This window comes from Rattus norvegicus, chromosome 18 (genome assembly GCF_021556685.1).
Source record: "Rattus norvegicus strain SHRSP/BbbUtx chromosome 18, alternate assembly SHRSP_T2T, whole genome shotgun sequence".
Taxonomy (NCBI): Eukaryota; Metazoa; Chordata; class Mammalia; order Rodentia; family Muridae; genus Rattus; species Rattus norvegicus.
The window spans coordinates 59,281,522-59,298,712 of NC_141551.1; the positions used below are offsets into that span (position 1 = coordinate 59,281,522).

The following is a 17,191-nucleotide window of genomic DNA, read 5'->3' on the forward strand; positions in this document are numbered from 1 at the left end:
AAATGGGTTTTAAATTTCTATGAATACAATGTCAATGATTCAGTTAACCAGTGAAACTAGATTAAAAGTTATAGCTAAATAACTAACAAGAACTTATTTTTCTAATTATATTATTTTGGGTTATTTTCCATTTTAAAGAATTCTTAAATTAGATATGACTTGTTTAATTATGATGATTTCATAACACCTTCAAATAATGAATTTCCAAGGGACTATCTGAAAGAACTCTTTGGTCCTAATGCCTTATCGACCATATACCTTTTGCATAGTGAGTGTTCAGTGGATTTCTGATTGGCCTGCACAGTGTACAGTCAGCCTAATGCATCATCATATCCTAAGTCAAGGAAAAGCAGTTTGTTCTATGTTTTTAAATTCAGATAGTATTTTGCTTCAGAAATACATTAACCAGGTGTTTTTTTTTTTTTTTAAGAGAAAACAGAGCAATGGAATATATGTGAGATACAGCAGGGTTTTTTTTTTTTTAACCACTCCTTATAAATCTAATTGTAGATCAGCAAGGAGCACTAAGGAGGTTCAATGTATGACCTCCGGAGTCAGATCCTCCTAGTCCTCTTATGAGATTCTTTACCTTTCATTCTGCTTTAAGACCTTGACATTATTTTTATAGAAGCATGAAGGTTTTTGACTAATTATAAATATTATAGCAATTTGAAGAATTAAGTTCTTTTAGTATTTATGAAAAAAATCTGTTTTTTAGACCATATAAAATATTTTGAAACTTTTTGGCTTTTATCGTTTATGCTACAGTCCAGTTCAGTAAGCATTTATTGACTAGTTAGGTACTGTGTTTGGCCCTGAGAGCCAAATGAATAAGACATGATATTTACTCTCAGGAAATATGAAGAGATAAATTGTAAAGCCCTGTATCCAATGGTGTGGTGAGAAATGCAGAAACCAGTGCAGATGTCTTCCTAGCCTGAGGTGACTGGGATTGGCTGTTTGGAGGAGGATAAGTGGAATATGTTTAGATTTGGAATGGAGAAGGGCTGCTGTGTGTTCAGCAAAGAAGGGAGTGGAGAGACTCTGTTCAGTCAGTGTTCTTGGAGCTCAGCTGGAGGCCAGTAGTGGTGGGAAAGAGAGGTGAGGTCATCTTGTACCAGGGAAGAGGCTGAAATTTTTACTTTTTATCTCAGTGGCTTTCAAAAATTAAAAAAAAAATCTTTAGAGTTCTTTACTCAAATGGAATTTTACATGAAAGCCAGTCAATAAATTTGATAAGAAGGAGTACAGTGGAGAATTTAAACTCAATAGTTGAATTGAGTTGTATTCAGTGGGAGCCGATGATTGATTGGGTATGAGTAATAAGGAAGGTTTATCAAAGGTCTCCTGATTGACTGATTAGAAAGTGGCTCTATCAAGTCTGGTATTGGAATATGGGCAGGTTTTAGAAGGACAGTGAAGAGCTGTGTGCTTGGTTCACGGTGAACCTGAAGTGCCTGTGTGTCACATATGTCAGGATGTTTGTCAGAAGCTTTAATGTAAGGTGCAGAGACTGGAGGGATTGCTGGAGTGAAGGGATACATAGATTGATGAATTCTTTATATATATATACACACACATGTATGTATATATGAAATATATATGAATATATAAAAATAAATATATTCACATGTATAATTAAATATATATCTGAAAAATACATATGTTTGGTTCTTAGTTCTATGGAGTGAGATCATCCATTCATATACAGACTCTTAGAAATAGGAGCTTTACCTAGTCACTATTGCTGATGCCAAGAAATGCTTGCTAACAGGAGCCAGATATGGGTGTCTCCTGAGAGGCTCTGACAGTACTGATACAGATGAGGATGCTTGCAGCTAACCATTGGACTGAACAAGGGGACCCCAGTGGAGGAGTTAGAGAAAAGACTGAAGGAGCTGAAGGGGTTTGCAACACCATAGGAAGAACAACAATATCAACCAATCAGACCCCACCAGAGCTCCCACGGACAAAACCACCAGCCAATGAGTACACATGGAGGGATCCATGACTTCAGCTGTACATGTAGCAGAGGATGGCGTTGTCCAGCATTAATGGGAGGAACAGCCCTTGGTCCTGTGAACATTCATTTTTCCCAATGTAGGCTAATGCCAACTTGAGGTTGGAGAGGTTGGGCAGGGGTGGGAGCATCCTCATAGAAACAGGGAGAGGGGGAGGGATTATGAGAGAGGGGAGGAAAGGGGATAACATTTGGAATGTAAATACATAAAATGTCCAAGAAAAATAAAATAAAAAAGAAATAGCTTTAAATGGAACATGGTAAGGAAGGATTAGGGTAGGAGAAAGAGGAAACATCTGAGGAGAGCCAGAAGAATATGCTGATTAGCAACGCCAAGAGGTGCAAGCTAGAAGAGATTGCTCTGTGAAATGCAGTCATCCTTCCACCTTCCAAGGACCAGGTAGGTTTGTCAGTCAGGTCAAAGTATCCCTTCTTCAGATGGTCTTTCCAGGGGCAGAAGGTGTCTGTAAAGGACTGAAGAGTGACTAGGAACAGTGGGTATAGAAATAACAAGAGAAGTTTGTACAAAAGGAGAAGGGGGGAAGGGCAAGGGAGCAGTCAGATGGACATGCAGTTGGAGACAGCAGAGAATGCCCTTGGTTGAGGACAAAGAGCGAGAAGGGAGGGGGAGCTTCAAGACGGGGAAAGGAGAATTGGTTATTGATAAATGAGGAAATGCTTGTGCATTTAAGGGAAATCTATGGGGATGCAGGGCACTGCAGTAGGGGGCTGGGACTGACAGGTTCAGGGCAGAAGAAGCTAAGGAGAAAGAGGGGCTAAATGTGCAGTTGTCATGGGCTAGAATAAAGGCATATGGAAAACAGGGTGCCTTTTCTTGCTGCTGCAGAATTGCAGTCCTGTCAGAAGAGTGGAACAAGGTAGCTCTGAAAGAATGATGGTGGCAAGCATAGGGTCACAGTTGGATGGGGGTGGATGAGATGGTGGTCTTTGAGGAAGTGTGGAACCCACTGACAGGATGCCCCTATGATGGGGGTTACCAGACTGCTACACATTGAAGTCACCTGGGATCTCTAAACAATGCTGCTGCCCAGCTCCCACCACAGCCTTTCTGACTCGGTTTATGCGCAGGTTCAGCAGTGCACTGAGAGCTTCGGGAGGCCCTCAGGTCGGTCTGTGTGCAGCAGCGCTGAGTGAACAGCTGTGGGGAGTTTTCGCCTGTAGAAGGTTGTGGCACGAATGCTCCGTTTCTCAGTAGCCAGGCTGGTGAGCATGGCTCTGTAATGTCCAGCTGAGTCGGCAGAGGGCGTTACGACTGAAGTCAAGACAGCTAAGGACTGGTGAGGCTCTCTGACTCTGAATCTTCCAAAGAGCTTTTCAAGACTTCGCTGTTTCCCATTAGGTCAGGAGTCTCATAATAAGAACGCAGTGCCATCCAAAAAGCTTTGGACAGGAACAAGGATGGAAAATTGGTTTAAGAATAGCACTTTCACATGTGTCTAGTGAAATAATAGTTTAAAATTCATGCAGATAACCTCCCTTTGAATAAACTAGTAATAAGACTAAGAATATATTATAAGAGCAAGAGCAACGTCAGGTATCCATCATTTTTGCTGTACTGATACTAAACATCCCATCTACAGAGTCAGTGTTTGTGCGTGTGCAGTAAAACCTCTGCGCCATGAACTGTTTTCTTAACTGTGTAATCACATGCTAACATGACTACAAAGAGGTACAAAGCTAGTTGTGCTGGTAAAACATTCCTAGAATGACCAGGAAGGCTATGACTCTGTGACACTGACATTGGAGCTTTAATCTTTTTCAACATAGACTCAGAGTGACACCCCCTAAATTAACAGTGTAGCAGGGGTTCTCATGGCATGTGTGTCCGACAGGAATCTCTGCAGTTCGTAAGCCCCTTGACCACAGCTCTCCCTAACACAGCCATTCCCCACTGCAGGCCCTGCAGTTAGCTTAACTATCTTCAGGTATCTCTGTGACGTGTGCATTTGACACAAGTCAGAGGACAATACTGTGCGTATTCCCATCAGCTGCTCCCAGCCCCTGCAGTAGGTGGTCATTTTTGTTACATGGCAGACAGTAAGCTTGGAGTTAGGGGTCAGCTGTTCATCTCCTCACAGATTGTGCTGCAACAGAGGGCCCTTGTCTTGCTGTTCGCGGCTCTTGGTTCTTTGGCTGCAGCTGGAGGTTGACTCCCTGTCTGCTGTTGAATTTTACTATATTACTTTTCAGTCTGAATATTATTTAATAATTATTATGTAATAATAGCATCCAGTCTTTATAAGAAATACCTTCAGAATGTTTCTTATGTAAGACATACCATTTGTATTTGATATTTATAACTACACATTATTTATGTTCTGCTAATAAATTCCATTAAAATATAAAAGCTATACTCCTTGATATGTTTAATATCATTTCTTGGTCTGTATTTAGTTAGCTGCTTATTAGGGGAAGCACATGGAAAGGAAAAGATAGACTGTATTACTGTATTATCATTCACACATGACCATGCATTCTCATCCTGCAAGGACAGATTCTTAAGAGGAGTGTAGCGTTGTCTGTTCCGGACGAGATCGCATGCCCAGGGTGGTGTCATGGACATAGTGTTGAGCTCCAGAGTGACAGGATTCTCTGAGGCACTTCCCTGAGCCTGCTCACTAGCATGAAGAAACACTAGTGTGGCAGCAGAGGGCGCCAGACAACCACGCTGGGCATACAGATTTCCTTGTTATTTTTTCACGTCCCCGAATCTCTTCCTTTCTCCTTCCTCCCTCCCTTTTTATCTTGATACCTAGAATAGTTAATGTGGAGGCCATGTTGTGAATAGTTTCTAGTAGGTGGGGAGAATTTCCCTCCCTCAGCTACCTGAGAGCATTTTAAAAGTCCAACATGACATCTAATTTATTGAGTGCACCGTTACACTTACTATTATGCACGAGAACTTAGACGTCCCTTCATAGAACTTCTGTCAGTAAGATATCGCCTACCAGACCAAGGGGAAAGTTATTGTTCCTTTCTGTTTCCTGTGAAATAGTTTTTGATATAAGTCAATTTTTATATCTTATATAGGAAACTTGTTATTTAAAATGTACAGTATAATTCTTATACCCATTCAGTTGTGCACTTCATAAAATAGTAAATTCATATTTGTTTGGCATATTTTCTTTTGCAATCTCTTTTTTCAGTATTTATTTAAAGAGGTATCTGTGCTGCATGTCAGACGTATGCGCATTTTCTAACCTGTCCTCCTGTCCTTAGGGTCTCTAGTCACTGATTTCAAAGCTGATATATATGTATATGTATATATTTGTATATATATTATATATATATGTATGTATATATAATGTGTGTCAAATTTTAATGGCTATAGAGACTCATTTGTTAAAGTGGCCACCATACAAGCATTTGGAGCTGCCTGAGTTTGAATCACTGAGCCTGACTGGTGGTCGTGGCAGTGCTGTAATCTCAGAGCTGGAGAGGCGGCACAGGGCGAGCTCCATCAGCAAGGCTGAGCAGGACGCTCCGTTTAAAAAAGCTGTGGCTAAGAGGAAGACATCTCACATCAGCCTTGGCCTACATACACCCAGACACATACACCTGACACAGCCTCTCTCTCTCTCTCTGTCTCTCTGTCTCTCTGTCTCTCTCTCTCTCTCTCTCTCTCTCTGTCTGTCTGTCTGTCTCTCTCTCTCTCTCTCTCTCTCTCACACACACACACACACACACACACGCACGCACACACACATGTCAATGTTTCTGCTTTGCATTTGATTCTGAATATCAGCTGGCATAATACTTGGTAGTACAAATCAACTATTTTCGATAAAACCCATATCAAATGATATTATAGATTTGATTCAGGAAGAATAATAAATCACAAGACTATTTAAAGATAGCATTGAAAACTGTGTTATTGAATAATGATTTCAAAGTAAGTGAGCTTTCAAGTCAGGATCAATGAAGTGAATGGTGAGAGAGTAAGGTTTCGTGTAGACAGTGGATAAAATGGAATACACTTAAAGTCCGAAACCCATTAAAGACACTTAAAACATAATCCTGGTATTCAGAGGCAATGCTTTCAGATGTCTCAACAGATATGATTTTATCTAGAGTATATTCAATTATATAAAATGATCAAAACTTATATCTACATGTCATCATTTTTTCTGCTGAACATTCTGGATCGTTATGTTTTGTTTGTGGGGCCTACCATATCTGACATGTGTTCTGCATGTCATGCGTGTGTGGGTGAGCGTGCTAGGACGAGAACTCTGTCATTTGTTCTGGGTTTTACATGAGAGATGTTTTTGTTTTTGTTTTTCTAACATTCTTGCCTCAGGTTCACTTTCTGTTGTAAGTCATCGGTTCATTATTTTTCTCCTAGGTTTTTTTTTTTTTTTTGTTATTTTTAAAGCAGAATTTCCTTAAGACTTTAAATGGTGTCAGGCGTGTTGGCAGATGTCTTTAAAAACCCAGCACTGTGAAAGCAGAGGCAGGTGGGTATTTGTGTCTCCAGGACAGGCGGGGATACACAGAGACTTTGCCTCAAAAACAAAAGAAATCTCACGTGGCTGAAGGTGTACTTCCTCCACACAGAAAATGAAATTACAATAAATTAAATACTTGAAATAGGCATAGGATAAATCTGTGTCCGAGCCTGTTATTACAGTTGCATTCCCTAGCAAGTTGTAGACTCAGTCATTGATATATACTTTATAATTTAACCTTCCTTTTTTGTCTTTCTTAAGTAAATTTTCAACTAATTTTTAAAGGACGAATACTTTGTTTTCTCTCAGGCATATTATACACCATAGGTCACTCCTCGTATAACTGTTGAATAGAATCCTGCTCTGAGATACTTTAAGGGGAACTCTTTCTACACGTTCCAGCAGATCTAAGAAATGGACAGAGTGAACTTCTTCATCAGTTAACTTTGAAATTGTCACAATACATGATGATTCGAACAAATCAGTCTGGTCCTGGGTGGTTTTATCATTAACCCACAAAAACTTTGTAATTTACTAGATGTTTTTGTTCCTTTTTCTATAGTTTATCTTAGCATCACACACTAGAAAACTAGGCATTCGAGTGATGAACTCAGCCATTTCTTTACCTTTAGCCAAAATGTCATTCTCAAGCTTTGGTGGGCATCTGCTTTTCGTTGTGACAAGTCTTCTAACTCAGGGTTCTGGTTATGAGGTTCTGGTGACTGGAGAAATGATGCTCATCTACTGAGGGATGCCAAGTCGACTCCCTCCCTTTTCCCTTCAGCCTTACTCTGAAAAAATATCTATGTATTCGTCTTGGTGTTGGTTTCCTTTTATATCTTGCATTCCCTTTTTGTTTACATTGCTATTAGGTTCCGTTTTTAATCACACAGAGCACATTCAGTATCTTTGTAACAAAGGGCCTTCAAACCTCACACCTAGACATGGTATTAATTAGATAAGGTTTTTGTTGTGAGCATGTGGTTGTCTGCTGGGACAGCTTCAGAAAGAGATACAGATGCCCGCAGAGCTGGGGTGCTGATGGGCACATGTGTGGCTGACATCCAATGAGACAGCCGACTTGAAGTCTGTCTACCTCGTGTTTTCCCTCTTTCTCTTTTTCAAGCCCTTCTCACTGCTCCGGTAACTTTTTAGCCAGACTTGTTTGACTTTATGTAGTTTGACTGGCAATAGTCTCCTTTTCCTAAGAGAATGCTGCAGCTGTTTGGTGGAAAGGATGTTATGTAGAGGAGCGCTGGGAAGACTTCATTTGACTCGATGTTACAAATTCCCTCACACCTCGCCTCAGCACTGTGCACCCGAGACTGTGCTATTTCTGTGACACAGCAGTGATGAGAACAGTACCTGGGCGTTGGCAACAGCTTAGGATGTGGTAGCTGGGATTCACAACAGTCAGTCTCATATGTAAGTTTCCCGCGTGACTCACGTGACTCATTGCTCGAGGGTACTAAGCACTGAGCATGGTGCGTGACGTTACATGTTACGTGTGCAAGCACAGTCCTCACTCTGCCCCATCGCTCACATTCTTGGGGTTATGGCACCTTTAACTTGCTCACATGGGTGATGTCTACTGCCTCCCGCTCCATGTCCATGACCCTGCTCTTGTTCCTGGTAAGCTAACAGCACTGAGTCTAGTCATGTGACTCCCTCATCTGGATAGTTGTTCTCTGACATCACTGTGTAAAGCTGTATATTTACTTTATCTAAGGGAATTCATTAGACTTTTATACCTCCCTAGCCACACTAATTCAGATCTGATGCTCAGGGACCTAAATTTCACCAAAACTGCGATGTTCAGGTTTGCAAAGTAATGTTCAAAAGCGGTGCATGGTCTTGTGAGCTCTTAGTGAACTGTGGCCCGCCTTCCTCCTCTTGACCACCTGTGGGTTCCTTCAGCATCCGCCCTGTGATTTCCACTGCACTCAATGAGTGCTCTCTGCTTGCTCCACTTAGCTCCTGTAATTCACCCAAGATAGACTTCTCTGCTGTGACTATTAAATAGTGAAGCTATATCTTATGAGGTATATTCTTTAGGTTGTTTACTGTATGTAGTATAGAAAGATTTATAGCCTCCTATAAACATCATTCAATTCAGAGAAGGTTATGCAATAGAGGCAATGATAACATCTGCTTGAATGATTGTGTGAGTGATTTTGGAAGCTGCACAGCTTGAGATATTTTGTGAATGATGATAGAGGAGATGGAGAAGGAATGTGGTCCTCGTGTAAATGTGTGCAAACGTCCTCCTCTCGGAGGCTGTTTCTGGAAAGGATAAGTGATTTGGTGTTACGTTATTGGATGGCCTTGAGGGGTGAAATGGGACCAGCAGCGGCACGTTCTGAATGGTGTCTCGTGCTTTGCAGAGAAGTCTGGACTTCTGCTCAAGTTATAAAATGCTACTGATAATCTCAAGCTACAAGGATAGTCAGGGCGGATGGAAATGGAGACAGGGTGCCAGTTAGGGGGACTTATAACCGTTCCATGACGAGTTGGTGAGCAATAGGAATAATTCTGTAAGACTTTTAGTGTTCTTTGATCATTCGGCTAGAGTGTTTGGTTGTGTAGAATGAATAAGGCATAGTTAGTTTGTTCATGATTTGAAATTGCCTCACAGAGAAAGGAAGTTATACATTGTAACTATACATTTTTGAGATATCCAAGTATCTGGGGCGTAGTGACTGTAAAATGTTAGGGGAACTAACCTCTGTGGGCTAACCTTTTCCTGGGATAATTGAGAGTCCTCTCCTCAGTATAAATGAGATATAGTTAACGAAGAAAACGTATATATTAATGAAAACACTCACTCATACTGCTTTAACGTGCATCTATGTTGTGATTGAGGATTAGGGTCATAGGAGAGAAGGATGTTACGGAGAATGAGAAAGACTCATGCCAAAGGACACATGAGAGGAGCTGTGTGTCACGGGTCACAGATAAGGTTCAGGAGCCTGTGGAAGCTGAATGGAGAGTTTATAAATGGGCCTTGAATTTGGGCTTAAGGAATCTATATTTTATTCTGTAGTTTTAATTTTTTAGTTATGAAAAATAGCATGTGTTAATTATGTGCAGATATATACTAAACATTCTGATTCCTTCAGAAAAATAATTGCTGTTTACCTTCTGGCTAACATTTCTTCCCATCCTCTCTTGCAGCATTTATATATGGGCATTCTGAATTTTACACATGTACATGCACACACACAAACACTCCTAAGTGAAGTGTACAGTATGCACTTGTATCTCCACAAGCCATTCTCAGACACAGAAAAACGTGGAGCCCTGCCTCAAAGCTGCCCCAATTCTCTCCACTCTCACTAGATTTAGCTAAAATGGACAGTAAGTAAAGGAGAGAAATAGAAGGAACATGGTCAGGATTGCTGTGGTTGTGTGATCTCAAAACCGAAAGACCTGATTGTGTCTTTCTGGAGAGTGTGTAAGCAGCACAGGATTCCTATGTGGGGTGCTGCAGACTGACCGGCAGCTTCTGCTGTGCACCTACAAGTCATTTTCGGAGTCCACTGATGATTCCGAAACCAATTTTAATGAGTATGGAGACTCCCACTTCAGTAGTAAGCCTTTATTAATGTATACTTGGTTTTAACTAACTGTTATTCTAATGGTTGTGTCAGTGTAAAGTTCTCCTGATTGCATATGCTCATATCTTTTACATGTTGCTGGTTGGCAAGGATATGTTAATGACCCAGAAGCCCTACAAAGGCAGCTTCATCAGCTTTAATCCAGCTATTTATTGCTCATTAATGAGTGTTGAAATTAAACACGTTGAATTGTAACTATTTCTTTAAAAAATATTTATTACAGGGGAATTTACCTAAATATTCTCATAACTCCCTGATGGTTCAAGCAATAAAGACAAACCTAACTGACCCGGATATCCATGTGCTTTTCTTTGATGTGGAAGCTTTGATTATTCAACTCCTGACTGAAGAAGCCTCTAGGCCGAATACTGCACTTATTTCCCCAGAGAATCTGCAGAAAGCATCTGGCAGTTCAGACAAAGGGGGCTCTTTCCTGACTGGAAAACGAGCGGCAGTTCTTTTCCAGCAAGTGAAAGAAACTATCAAAGAGAACATAAAGGAGCACCTCCTTGATGAGGAGGAGGACGAGGAGGAGGTGATGAGGCAGAGGAGGGAAGAAAGTGACCCTGAGTACCGGGCCAGCAAGTCCAAACCACTTACCCTACTAGAATACAACCTTACTATGGATACCGCAAAATTATTCATGTCCTGTCTCCACGCCTGGGGTTTGAATGAAGTTCTGGATGAAGTTTGCCTCGATCGCCTCGGCATGCTGAAACCACACTGCACAGTGTCCTTTGGTCTCCTATCCAGAGGAGGTCATATGTCCTTGATGCTTCCTGGTTATAATCAGGCTGCTGGAAAGCTACTGCAGGCGAAAGCAGAAGCAGGACGGAAGGGGCCAGCAACGGAGAGCGTAGGCAAGGGGACCTACACAGTGTCCCGAGCGGTCACCACGCAACATCTGTTGTCCATCATATCTCTGGCAAATACTTTAATGAGCATGACCAATGCGACGTTCATTGGAGATCACATGAAGAAGGGCCCCACCAGGTGTGATCATGAGGTTTAATCTTATTCTTTGTTTTCCAAAGGGCTAGGAGAACCATATTTTATATTTGATTCTTGACTCTGCACACATTCTCCACTTTAGTCACATTAGTGATTTCCCATTTAAATCGTAAAGTGGACGTTTCTAAAATGCCAAGTTTAAAACATGATAAAATTTTAGCACTGTTTTGTGTGTGTGTGTGTGTGTGTGTGTGTGTGTGTGTGGGTGTGTGTGTCCATCTCTATATATGTTTAAGTGGATTTACAATGTAGGAGTTGGTCACAGAGGATGACTCTTGAGTAAATAAAATCTTAATTTTTTTTTATTTAAGATAATTTTTTTTCTGTGATAACTCTGACTGGTCTGGAACTCAATATAGACAAGACTGGCCATGAACTCACAGACTGGCCCCTGGCTATTGGGGTTAAAGGTGTGTGCCACCACAGTTGGCAATGTTTATTTTTTAATTGTGTGTTTGTATTTGGGTCTGTGCATGTGTGAATGCAGGTGCCTGTGGCTTTCAGAAGAGGGTGTTATCCCCTGGAGTTGGAGTTAAACTTGGTTATGAGCTGCACAATGTGGGTTTTGGGAACCATGCTGGTCCTCTTCAAGAGCAGTGCGTGCTTTTAACTGCTGAGCCTTGTCTTTGAGCTCTGTAAATACAACCTTAATTTATAGCTTCTGGACGTTTGAACTGATACTCAGTTCAAAATGTGTGTCTGTTCATAATGTTTCTCATTGTAATCTGTATGCAGTAACAGTGTGCCCACGTACTTGCACTGGAGTGTGGTAATAAGTACAGTCCATAATGTGCAAAATATGGGGAGAAAAATAACTTTAAAAACAGAATAGTTTTAAAACAGACTGTTTTGATGTTTTTACAATACTTAGCCTGAGTGCTATTTTCCATTTTACCAAAGTTATGAAGACAACTTATTATTACACTTCATTAAAAGTTGACCATGTCAGGTTTTATTAAACCTAAGAGACCCATATGTAGCATTTATTTTATGTCATGCTCTGTTCTAGTTACTTGTACAAAAATTCAGTGTCCTTAATCTGGTAAATACTTTGATATATGGAATTGCTGAGCCAGAATCCAAATGAGACAGTTTATCTGTGGATTCCAAGATTTCTTTATGCTTTATCGCCGTGTATATGAATGCTTTTCAGATTAGTCTATTTTTCCATAAATTCCTGTGCGCTGAGCTCCCAGGATGCTAACAGTAAGTGATGGCTAAGGATGATTTTGACTTTTCAACTGTAGTTCACTGGAACATTCAAAAGTATGTGTTAAGACTAACAGAAAGTATACATTTCATTTCAAAAGTTTATATTTTCTACTTCATAATCATGTAATTATTTTACTGGAATTTGAAACATAAATAAGTACGAAACTTACAAAACGGTCATCTGTTTGAAATAGTAAGATGAAAATGTCCTCTGTGTGTTTTTCATGTAGAGGATAACAATTGGAACCTCTCTGGAAATAGGAAAATGTTCAATGTCTTTTTCTTCTTTTAAAGGCCGCCTAGACCAGGCACCCCAGACCTTTCTAAGGCAAGGGATTCCCCTCCAGCCTCCAGTAACATTGTGCAAGGACAGATTAAACAAGGTAAAATTGAATCTTATAAGTAATTGACATGGCATTTCAGCTGTAGAAACGGAGAGGGCATTGCTAATGTATAATCATAATATTTTGTTTGTCTCAGATTGTTAAAAGAGAGAAAAGTTGTTATATTCCAGATGTAAATATGGATAATTAAGATGTCACTTAAAAGTAAATCAGATTTATTTGGAAATTGATAACCGAGCATATTTCAGATAATTTCATTATATTGTCTTTGGTCTAATTTGTATGTATTAGGACCACCTTCACGTGACAACAATAGTTAACTGTGTATCTTAAGTTTAAAAGTGATACCTGTTTTGAACTCTGCATGGGAATGTTTGAATTCACAGGTTTATGCTGTCACTTGTGCTCTACTGTCTGCCAGTGGTGTCTGTGTTGCTATACATAAGTCAAAATGCCCAACAAACTGTCCTTTGTATTTAAATAATTATATATATAACTTTCCTTTTTAGCTTTGTGTTTCGTTTGTGAGCAGGAGGGGAAAGGATGCATTTATCCTCTTTTTGAAATCAATCCTAAAAACTTTTGTGAATTAACATACTACTACCCTTTTATTTATGTTTTCTAGCCTTTTAATACTAACAAATGAAATACCCACCCCTCCACATATACCAAGAATGTTAGGGGGGCCACTTGTGCTCACATAAGTGTCTTGGGCCAAGATCAGTGCTGGATTTCCTGGAATGAGATGACGTTTAACAGACTTAAATGGCATGCCTGTGGTTTAGACAATAGTAAATGCTTCCCAGCGTCCGTCCATCCTTATCACGGACAGTGGGCTCCCATGCTCTGCACCCTTCCTTTCTAGTTCTTCAGACCCATGGGGCTCCTTTCTTATTTCTCTGTCCTTCATAAAGTTATAGAATCACTTTTGCATGGTTTACATTATCAACATAAAAATGACATGTAGTTGTATTTAGATAATTACAATGTATTTAGAGCATGCATTGTACATGTACAAAAGCGCACAAAGCAGAAATGTCTGCATAAACTGAGCATCCTTGTAACCATACCCATAGAGAAGGCCCAGAACTCAGATGGCACTGCAGAAGCTCCTGCGTGTTCCCCACTCTGTCTCCCTCACAGAAGTCCCTGCGTGTTCCCTACTCTGTCTCCCTCACAGAAGCTCCATATATGTTCCCCTCTCTATCTCTCTCCCTCTCCTGCAGAGGCTCCCAGTTGAACATCCCTCTTCTGGGATCTGAATCTGAAATGATTGAGGATATGAATTTTGAGTGTCTTCAAGATGATAGAGTATGTCTCACATAGCAAATTATAGTAAGAACAAGGTGCCCTTAAAACAATCAGGCTGAAGAGCAGGCTGTATAAACAGACGGACTCTCTGTTTAAACGTGACTCTTCTCTGCAGCTCATCACGATGCACGATATTCCAGAATTAGAAAAAGCAGCAGCTTTTAAAGTGCTTTTGGAAATTTTCTGGTGACCTCTTTCCTTTTTATTTACTTTAAAAAATTTTTTCTTTGCTGTCGTATCATATTTAAATTCTTAACCTTTATGATTTATTTTGCATTTCCTGAGATTTGCTTGAGCTCTTTTATCATATAGGACCTATATTCTTTTCTTTGGCCTCTACCGTCAGACTTTTCAGTTTTATTGCATTAGAACTGTACTTTGTCACTTTTGTTGTGTGCATTATAAGTTGAGTGCATAGACAACAGTTTATACGTATTTTTCCCTGTTCAGATTTTTTCCAGTATACTCTTTATTGCATGAAAAAGATACCCTTATATTATTAATTTGTTGATATTTTAATTTATTAATAGTTATTGACTTTAGTTAGATTTTCTTCCTCTATCTGTCGAAATGATTTTATAATTTTTCTCTTTTCTTCGTGAGATAAAAATTTTTGATGTTTTTGTTTGAAAATCACTTGGAATATAGAACATACTTTATTATGATGACTTATTTGTTTTATAGGTTATTACATATAACTTGTAAAACTTGTTTGAAATGTGTAGTGGTCATGGGGATTTCACTGTGTAGTTTCATTTCTGATAATGGCTCTCTGGCAGGGTGGTGGCCTCAGCGAGTTAGTGAAGGAGGACTCTTTGACTTTTCTGTGGAGTGTGTGTGGATGACTGTGATTGACTCTTGGGTTGTCTTACTCGTTAGCCGAGAGCTGCAGGGTTCAAATACATTTTTAAACTATGTATTTTAATTTTTAATATATTTTAAGTTATTATAATTTTTGTTTTTTGCTTTTTGTCTTTTCATTTTAATAATTTTGTTTGCACACTTTCTACAAATTTATCAGGTAGAAAAATTATAGAATTCTTAGAATTTTCTTTTTCATTTCTGTTATTCGTCTTCAATTTTTTTTTAAAAAATCCAGATAGCCTAGTATGAAACAACTTTTAGGTCTTCTCTAAGACCTAGCTCAGTTGAATTCTAAGATTTTTCTGCTTTCTAGGTGTTTGGTTTATATTTATTAGCATCTCGTTATTTCTGGTAAGTTCACTCCTAAATGTCTGGTTTCATTTTATGGGAACCCGAGGTTAGTTAATGAGATATGGCTGTTCCCCCATACTCTCATCTCCAGCCTGACATTTCTTCCCGAATACTGCTTGGCGGCTCCCACACTTCCCATTGCTGCGCTTCTATTTATCAGCAGTTAATTTAGTGAGGATATATTTAATTTTTCCAATTTTCCAAGGTTTTCCAAGAATGTGTCTGGGTTCTCATTGATAGTGAAGTAATATTATTTGATTGATTGTAATCTTTTCGAATGTTCCCAATTCACTGTATATATGTCTTCAAAAGTAACTGTGTGTTTGCGGCATGTATGTGTCAATATGTTCATATGCTGTGAGACTGCTAAATCAAGCTGATTATTAAATGTGTTAGGTTACCAGTGTGCACATCTGTGTAGATGTGTATGTGCACACGTAAGACGTTTACAGTCTGATGTTAGGCAGAGGATTTTATAAAGTCAGCTCAGTTTGTTCAGTGATACTTAATATACAACTGATCATTGTCTGCCTTCTTGTCTGTATTAAGTAAATAAATACTATGAAATCCCGACACCATAATTATTCCTTTGCTTCCTCACACTTCTGTGAGATTTCTTTCATTTTTAACTCTGTTAGCTACATAAGCATTTGGACTGTCATTCTTATTATTTGGCCCAATTTTGTATAAATGACTAGTCTTTATGCTTGCTTGTACTTTTTTCTAAAATATACTCCATTTTTAATACTCAGCATCTTTAGTTACTATGTTAGTCATATAACTTCTCATCCTTTTGCTTTCTGTCTACTTGGGGCTTTGTATTTAAGGTATGTTTCTTATGTAGGTATCATGTAATTTATGTTTTGTTCTTTTAACTAATGTGATTTAATTTGGTTTGTTTTTTAAGAGGGTTTCTCATGTAGCCCTGGCTGTCCTGAAACATGCTATATAGACCAGGCTGGCCTAGACTTTGCAGAGACTGCTCTGCCTTTGCCTTCCCAATGCGGGATGGAAGGTGTGTGCCACTGTATCTGGTTGCAATTTACTTCTATGAGATTGGAAATTATTTTACATAGTGCTTCAAATATTTTTCTTTCCAGTAGTCTCTTTATGTATATATTAGTCTGCCTAAAATTGCCTCATATGCCATTGATGCCTTAAATTCTTAATATTCTATTCATTTGCTTGTTTATACATGCTTTTGCTTGTTTACTTACTTTTATATGTTTGTGTGTATGTCCATGCCCACAGTGCCATAGGCTACATGTGGAAGTCAGAGGACAAATCCCTGCAGCTCTCAGGTCTTTCAGTTGGCTGTGCCTGCTTCTGTGCACCGAGGTAGACCACTTTTATGCCTCCCTTCCATATTTTAATTTAGGCTCTATGCCAGCAGTTTTCATATAATTAGTCATTTTTCTTTTTTTTTTTTTTTTTTTCTTTTTTTCAGAGCTGGGGACTGAACCCAGGGCCTTGCGCTTGCTAGGCAAGCACTCTACCACTGAGCTAAATCCCCAACCCCTAGTCATTTTTCATTAAGGTCTTATTTTTCTTTAATCTTATCTTAATGTATTTTTAGCCTGGATAATCTTTTTATTACTTGTACTTTTGTACACTTACAGTCCAGCTGTTGCCCGCTCTTGTCCACCCTCTCACAGTTCCTCATCTCATTCCTCCTCCTTTTTCCAAGAGGATAGCCCCCACCCACCCTCCCCACTACATGGAAACTCTTGTCTCTTGAGGATTAGGTGTGTCTTCTCCCACTGAGGCCAGACCACACAGTCCTTTTAACTCTCTTAACTCTGTCCTTCTCTGAATATATGGCTTGTCTAATACTTGTCATATCTTTGCTTGGTTTTTATTTTTTTCTCTTCTGGAGACAGAGGTTCTTTGTGTATCCTTGTCTGCCTGGCGGGTGGTGGGGGTGAATCTTGGTCTGCACACAAGACTGGCTCTGAACTTACAGAGATCCACCTGCTTCTCCCCTTCCTCCCA

General features: G+C 39.5%; 1 protein-coding gene across 2 annotated transcripts in view; it reads left to right on the forward strand.

Moving 5' to 3' along the window:
* Positions 1 to 17,191, forward strand: part of Wdr7 (WD repeat domain 7) — a 282,598-nt gene that overhangs the window by 69,889 nt on the left and 195,518 nt on the right. For both annotated transcript variants that reach the window (NM_023975.2, NM_001395078.1), the window contains 2 exon segments: positions 10,330 to 11,099; positions 12,624 to 12,712. In NM_023975.2, the coding sequence (NP_076465.1) occupies positions 10,330 to 11,099; positions 12,624 to 12,712 (859 nt within the window).